This window comes from Etheostoma spectabile, chromosome 9 (assembly GCF_008692095.1).
Source record: "Etheostoma spectabile isolate EspeVRDwgs_2016 chromosome 9, UIUC_Espe_1.0, whole genome shotgun sequence".
NCBI classification, from domain to species: Eukaryota; Metazoa; Chordata; class Actinopteri; order Perciformes; family Percidae; genus Etheostoma; species Etheostoma spectabile.
The window spans coordinates 14,645,832-14,653,962 of record NC_045741.1 but is presented as its reverse complement, the minus strand read 5'-3'; the positions used below and the strand labels follow the sequence as shown (position 1 = coordinate 14,653,962).

Below are 8,131 nucleotides of genomic sequence, written 5' to 3'. Positions count from 1 at the left end.
GTGTGTGTGTGTGTGTGTGTGCGCGCTTATGAATGTGTAGGAGCTGAGAATGGTTGATAGGAAGCAGGTTAATGTCGACAGGCTTTCCCCACGCATACTTTTAGAAGACTTCTCCCACTTGTTCTGTTCTGAACATAGATGGGCTGCTGGACCGAGCACACAATAAAAGGTTACTGAACAGAAGTGTGCTTGAAGGTAAAACTGTGACATTTTAAGAGGTATGTATGTGTGTATTTATTTTATCGTTTGATTTAGTGTCTATATTTCAAGGAGGCAGAAGAGTTTAGGACTATTGTTTCTGCACACAATCAAACGTTTCCATTTTAGTTATTTAGAAGGTGTTCTTATCCAACACCTTACTTTTTACGTTTACTTTTTAGAGGTAATGAAAATAACTGATGGCCTTTAAAGACATGACAGCACACAATAGTCTCTGTCCATGAGGTTATTCAGCTCCTTAAGTATTACTAATGTTTTGCTGAATTTGTATGAACAGCCCCATGCTGTTCTCTCTATAAAACTGGAATTACTTGTGAAGCAAAAGAGCTGCTTTACAAGGAATGAAAACAAAATCATCTGTAGAAAAGCAATTTCCTGCTGAAATGGTAACACCTCAAACTCAGGTAACACCTCAACATTATGTGTGTGCTTTACCGTGTGTGTAATGTGTGTTGTGGTCTATCAGGTCCAGTAATATGGTTTGAATTTGGCTCAACTTTGACCAATTATTGTTGACATATAGGCAACAGTGACAAATCCCACACTATAAAAGGCAATTGTTTGCAAGTGAATAGATGACATATAATTATAAATTGTATGAGAGTTTCAGTCTAGTCTAGCGCTACTGACTGGTTTCTTGATAATTAAGGAACCCAACCTGCTTGTTTACACCATTCTATGTCAAACCCCTTTGAAAACCAGGCACAACCTTTTAACTTCAGCTGGAGAATATGGAAAACAAACAAACAACAACAATAAAAGTATGTCACTGTAAAGGGTTAATCCTAGCCTGACGTGGTCATATTGGACTTTCCGATCTCAAATGTTGAGGGTGTGGCAGCACGTTTGCTCAGTGGTTAGCACTTCTGCCTCACAGCAAGAAAGTTCCTGGTTTGAATCCAGGTTGTTCCAGGCCTTTCTGTGTGGAGTGGAGTTTTCTGTGTTTGCATGGGTTTCACCCAGGTGCTACAGTTTCTTCCCACCATAAAGACATGTATGCTAGTAAGGACTACAGTTGAAAATTAGCTGACTGGCTAAAAAGCACAAATTTACAGAAAGTGTTGATTAATTCATTGTCCAAACCAAATAAATAAATCTACATAAAATAATAAATCTAGAATTTTGGCTGGCATCCAGGCTAGGTTAATCCTTGCTTCTATTGTAATATCGGCAACATTTGTGGCATGACCATAATAAATGTATATATATGTGTCACAATACATAGCCAGAAATACATAACTAATGTTGTGTTAATGTTCATATTACTGTTTATTGTGTACTGTCCAAATATTTGAGAAAATTGTACTTTGATGCTTTGGCAAAATTGTTATTGAAACTTGCATGCCAATAAAGCTCCTTTGAATTGAGCATAGCAGCCAAAGTTTATTACTCATTGTATGTGGCCAAATGTTATTTATGTTTCTTAATTAAGGGGCATACTAATAAGACAGCAGTCCTACTTGAAGGTCTATAAATAATTTGCGATATACTGGCATTGAAAATCTATATTGGATTATAGGTGCAATAGGACAAAAAAATAATAATGCATTGGTATAAAAACAATCAATACCATAACATGGAGTAGTACTGGAGAAGAATCTAAACATCTCCAGTCCCAGAGTGTGTACTTAAGTTTATAAAAATGAATGTGTGCATGCGTGTGGCCTCGCAAGTCAAGTATTGTTTGCGTGTTTGTGAGCGGATGTGGGTCACGGCCAGAGCAGAGCTTGGGCGGACCGCTGGCCTCTCTCACTTTAGTCGAAAGAGGAGTGGAGAAGATAAGCTCACCCCATCCCCCGTGCTGGAGAGGAGGAGGAGGAGATAAGAGCCTGTTTCCCAATGCTACCGCTGAGGCAGGAGCCAGCCCGGGAGGATGCTTTGAACTGCAGCTTGCTATCTGCTCTGCCTGGGAAAATTATAGATGGGGCAGAGTGTCCAGAGAAACAAAAGGCTGATTGAGGGCCACTGTGCTGTAACTCTCGGGGGTAAATCACACTACTATCACGGGTCAGAGAGCACAAAGAAAAATTCAAGGGGTGAAAGGAAATTTTCTTCGAAGCCAGAAGTGTCTCTCCACTCAACTCTGGCTCAGCGAAGTTTAGTATTGCTGAAGGGATTTGGGGGGCTATTTAACCACATATGAATAAAGAATACCTGCGCCCACGCGCTCACACACACACGCACACGCACACACAGGCCTAACCAATCGTGGTTTTGTTTGTACACCAGGCAAAATTGAGCAAACAGAGATATTGAGACGTTACATAAGAGTGTTGAGAGATAACTACAGTAAACAGTTTCTAGGGGTAAATAACCCTTCATAATCCCAGACCTCTGTCTTTTCCATTTCTCCTCACTCTGAACTTTTGAACTGTCAAGATACTAAATGCTGACTTTACTCAGCTAATAGTTTGCCAAGAGGCAAATGAAGACTTTCCCCTTTCTAAATAAAAAAATTGACCAAAAGCAGGTCGAAAATAAACTGACATTAACGAGAAAGTGCAGAGTAACCTACAATAAAAGCACTTAGTCATATTTTTCTATTTGTGCTAGAGATGTGCATTATGTAAGTCAAAGCCGATATATAATTATGATTTGAAGATCAGTAAATGTTCAGATTTCAAAAGAAAAATAGGATGTCCAGAACATACATAACATTTTCTAGGATCAGATTAATTTGACAGATTACAGTACACCATTAATTTGTAGTTAATGCTTGTTAAAAGAAACTGCAAGCAAGCACGCACGCGCGCGCACGCGCGCGCGCGCGCGCGCACGCACGCACGCACGCACGCACGCACGCCACGCACGCACGCACGCACGCACGCACGCACGCACACACCACACACACACACCACACACACACACCACCACACACCACAAACACACACACACACACACACACACACACACACCACAACACACACACACACACCACACACACACACACACACACACACACACACACACACACACACCCACACACACACACACACACACACACACACACACACACACACACACACACGTACCTGTTTGAAGAGCTGCAGGTTGACGGCTATGGATAGGAAGTTCCTCATGGTGCTCGATCGATGGTTCACAAAGCTCTCCTCGCAGAAAGTGATTGGTTCCCCCTGAGGATTCCACAGAGACATTATTGGCAAAAAAATAAAAAAAATAATAAAGTATTACTTGTTCATTTTGGTTCCCTTTTCTTTGTACCAATCTGTTTTTTTTTTTTAACCACATTTATTCAGTTCCGAAATGAGCCACAGCAAACAAAGGCAGATGTGTGGTGACTTGAAAGGCAGGGGGTCTAAACTAAACAAGGTTATTTATAATATGCTTCACAGCACTAAGACAATCACCTCATGTCTATTATCATTATGCACTGTAAAATGTCTTCAAACAAACAAGGAGTATTTCAACTGATTTCTTCATTAGTGAGCCTGAAAACAGAAAATTAGTCTAAATGAGAGACAGGAAGGAAAGAGAAAGGATCAAAAAGGAGGAGGAAGAGTATTAAAAGAAAAAAAACAGAAAACAGTGCCCTTTAAAACAGTTCCCCTGGAAGAGCATACACGATCTCCCCTGGACCAGAAGACCCAGTAAACTCCCCAGTACTCCACATGAACAAATGATCATATTATTACTATTTCTTACATCATGTCTGTTGGCCTGTGAGCTATATACATGAAGGATGACAACAGAACCACTGCAGGCCAATCACACGCAGCCCTACAGTCATTTCCAATTCATGTTTTTCTCATAATTAACATAATTCTCACATATTTCAATGATGCTCTAAATTCTTTTGGTGTAAAACAATGTGCTTTGTCTGTTCCAGGCTATGAGCACAGTGTGGCAAATAAAAACAACTTAACAACACCGGAGACTAACCCCTTTTTTTTCGAGGACGGGCGGATGATACCAATGGCCCAAATTACATCACATGAATGCTGCTCCACTTACATCACTAAAAGTTTTTAAGGCGTATTCTCTCGTAAAAGCCGAGTTGAAAGTAGCTTATTGTAGTTTAATCAGCTTTGCCGTTTCCATCTGGCTGCTCGCGCCTCGGATCATTCTGCAGCTAACAAAACTGAATAGTATGCTGAGACTAACAACTAACTATGTTGCCAATGGAGTTGATTTAGTGAAACAAAGTTTATCTAAGACACAACATGAGGTTGGGCCAGTATTGTAACTGCATGAAAAGAGAGGGCCATGTACTTTTGATGAATTTGAACTAACCCTTTAAAACACCAAAGTCACACACACTCACACTCACTATCCAATTGAGGCAGAGTAAGACCATCACATCTTAATGGTAAAATAACTTTTTTTGTCAAAAGGAGTCTGGTGACTTTGAAGAGAGCATAGATGGATATAAAGGCTTTAGATCCCTGTCGGAAAGGGCTGTCTGACAGCAAGGTAAAGGGGTGAAAATGTTCTAAATGTGGCATACACTTAAACTGATTTCTTTTTAGGTGGGCCTTCTTTTTAGGTGCTTAACTGCACGGTGAACAGCAGTACATTGCTTAGCTTCTTTTTGTTGGTACTCCTCTCTGCTTCTCCAAATTGGGGTCAGGCTGACAGCCACCTACCGTAGGTAATACATTAATTGAGGATAAGTGCCTCATACAACCCCACTTCAAAAAATCCGAACAACCCTTTAAAGGAAGGCTCATTTTAGAGTAAATGCAGAGCGATGAGTGAGCACTACTTGTTCACTTCCAAGGCTGCTACAATCTAAGCTGCCATGGTAATTCATGTTTTATGTTGAAGTTAATACACACGTTACACATGCATTCAGTGTCAAATGGTGTTTTGGGTTTAAAAAAAATAAGACTTGATGTTATCACATCATTTATGTGTCACACAAACTGGACTGTCCTCCATACAGTAAGTGTGAGCAGGAAACTCATTTTAAAACACTTGAATAAAAACAGAAGCCTCTACTTTCTAGACATGAAAAAGACAATCTATAAAGACTACTACAAAATCTACAAGTTTATCTATGTTTCATGTGAGCCGGACATCAAGCTATGAAATGCATGAGCGTTATATAAGAGATTGTAAGAATCAAGGAAGCCTTTACATAGAAACAATTATACAGAAAAAGAATCTCATCCTGTAGCAGATGTGTTCAACGTGCCAGAACAAGGCGTCAGGTCTCTGTGGATGAAGGTTTGGATCTAGGGGGAACTGAAGTTGCAATAAGCTTATAGGAAATCTATGAATATGATAAGATCAATTACTGTGATGGTTAAAAAAAATGTGGACCCTGCTAAATCTGTGTGCTTCTATGAGTTTTATTTTAGCGTAATTGTGTAGCCATTTTCATCTGATTATCAAGTTTGCATTGTTTGTTAAATAAGAAAATGTTTTGTTAATTATTGTGTAAGCATTGTTCCACGTAGATATAATAGTTAAACAGAATTTTGAATTGTTATTCATTGCCATTTTTTTTGAATGACTAGAAACAGATTCTTTAAATTAAGACTGATATTCCAAAAACTCTTTTGAATAAACGGTGCTCACTGTAGTTTAAGCTTTAAGGGTTATTATCTTCTTTGATGCTTCAATTTTACAGATGTAGGTGTCAGGTATGTTCATGTGCTTTATGTATTTTAATTGTGGCAATGTTTAATGTTTGTTTTCATAACTGTTTAAAAGCCCTTCTAGGGACGGACATTGGAAATTAGCAATAGCTATAAATGCTGCGATGCTGTACATTGGAGATTTGTTGCACAAATGTATATGTCTAAGTATCTTTCCCTATTCAAATAAAAAAAGAAATGGAAAAAAATGAGTGTGCTAAGTGTATACCTAGATGTTTAAAAAAAATTCCTTTTCAAAAACAAATTGCACATTGAATATAGACCAGACCAGTGAGTTCTGGTCTGTATGTGAACACACTATATTGACAAGGTATACATGAGAATATGCAATGCCTACTATTTTATATCTAAAATAGTTTAAACTACTTTTGAAACGTGATGGTACTCTGACCTCCCCTACTCACCTGGTTGGATGATACAAACTGGTTACATGCCCCCTTGAGTTTGGCTAATTCTGCTCCTACATAGTGCCCACAACTTGGCTTCATCAATGGTGGTAAAAACTAATTTGAACTGGTATTTCAGGTTCATTTTACCAGACACGTGTAGTCTGCTCTGAGCTGGGGAAAAACACCTGGGGGAGCATCAACTTGAGCTGAAATTGATGACCACGGAACTGCTGTTCTAATCAGCTGATTGCTTTTCAAATCATTATCATTTTCCAGTATTGTTTCATTTACAACTCAGCAAGAGTCCAACCAAACATCCACACCTCTCCTTCTGTTGAGGCATATGGGCCTGTGAACCACAGCGCTCAGCACAGCTCTGTCTGCGAAGATCTTTTCCTCAGCTCAGAACAATCATGAGCAGCGTGATATTCCACAAATATCAGAACACAGCGAGTATCATCGGTAACTTCATGAAAGCAGGTGTGTTTGTGCAGATGTATGTTAACTACACAGTTACTGTCTAAAAGAAAAGATGGTGTGAGTGAACTGAGAAATAACGGCATGTTGTGCTCACACAAACACACACACATGCAGTGAGTTTCAGTGCTTGTCAGAGGGGAGGCATACTGTCTGTATACAGAGAAAAGAGAGACAGCATCAATAATGTAGCATCTTGACTCCGGGAGTCCACAAAGTCCAATTAATCTCAAAGCCAAAGGAACAAAGGCTTTGCTTTTTGACAAACAGGACATGCTGTACTCTGTTCTGCTCTGACTCAGACTTGATAAGAAGAAAAGATCCAGAAAAGAAATGTTAGGGGGGCTAAGTAAAGGAGAGTAAAACACCAAAGGTGGCTAAAAGGGATCTTCAAAGGTAACGTCCTGACTCTTTTCAGCTCCTCTGACATTTCACTGCCACTGCCAGACAGGCCCACCTTAGATCTGCGCTCCAGCTGAAAACACACCTTTTACCTTCAGTCAAAACTGCCCCAGTCTAACCAGACTCCAGTTAAATTTGACTCACCTCACCCAAACTGAGATCGCTACAGCATGCTACACAGTCTGACGAGCAAATATATTATATGCACTTCTGTTAATATTTCTGCTTGTGAATGACAATACAATCTGTGCCCTTTATATTGAACATGCAGTGTGTTCTTGTTTTTATATATGCAACCCGATTTATATCATGATCATTGTTTTAAAAATAGTAGTTATAAATATGTGTTTTAGCTGTCTGGTACAGAGGCAAGTCTGAGATGAGTTTAAATGGCAATTCAGCCATATTACAGGTCATTACAGGTCAGCTCAAACACTGGATGTATGTATCACACTCTGGGTTTGATGGAAAACAAGCATAAATCAAAACATAAATGATTTAAGAAAGTAAGGCTCCAACATGACACAGCAATGCTTTTACACAAGATGACTGGTGGTGATTAATGCCACTGGATCCTTACAGGTTTATATCTGAGGGCATCTCGATAGGATCCAAACAGAGCGGCCTGCACTCTCAGGAAGGCCCTCGCCACACCACATCCTGTTGCTGTTGACTGCTTCTTCAGCTTGCTTTTCAGAGAGGACACCTGGTGGAAAACAAAAAGGCAGAATGTGAGAGAGAAAGAGACAGACAGAAAGTGAAGGAGAGGGAGAGAAGTGGGAGGGCAGAAAGGGAGAGGTGGCAGGGAGGTGGGGGGGGAGTTAAATTATCACCTCTGAAATTGGTGGAGGAAACAGCTAGCCCATTCTGGGTGTGAAGTATCACATTTGCAGGTCATCTCAAAAAAGGAAAGAAAAGAAAGGGAAAAGCTTAAGCCTTTCCTCCAAGCTTATCTGTTGTGCTGCTGGGAGCACCTGCTGCTTTGCTAATTGAGCGGAGGATGGAGGGGGGGGGGGGGGGGGG

At 40.1% G+C, this 8,131-nt stretch overlaps 1 protein-coding gene across 6 annotated transcripts in view; it reads right to left on the bottom strand.

The window, feature by feature from the left end:
* Nucleotides 1-8,131, bottom strand: part of dennd1b (DENN/MADD domain containing 1B) — a 114,152-nt gene that overhangs the window by 22,522 nt on the left and 83,499 nt on the right. For 5 of the 6 annotated variants that reach the window (XM_032526153.1, XM_032526152.1, XM_032526156.1 and 2 more), the window contains 2 exons: nt 7,689-7,814; nt 3,252-3,353 (listed from right to left, as the gene is read on the bottom strand). In XM_032526153.1, coding sequence (XP_032382044.1) covers nt 3,252-3,353; nt 7,689-7,814 — 228 coding nt within the window. The remainder of the gene's footprint in view (nt 1-3,251; nt 3,354-7,688; nt 7,815-8,131) is intronic. The other variant, XM_032526158.1, reaches the window with a different exon arrangement.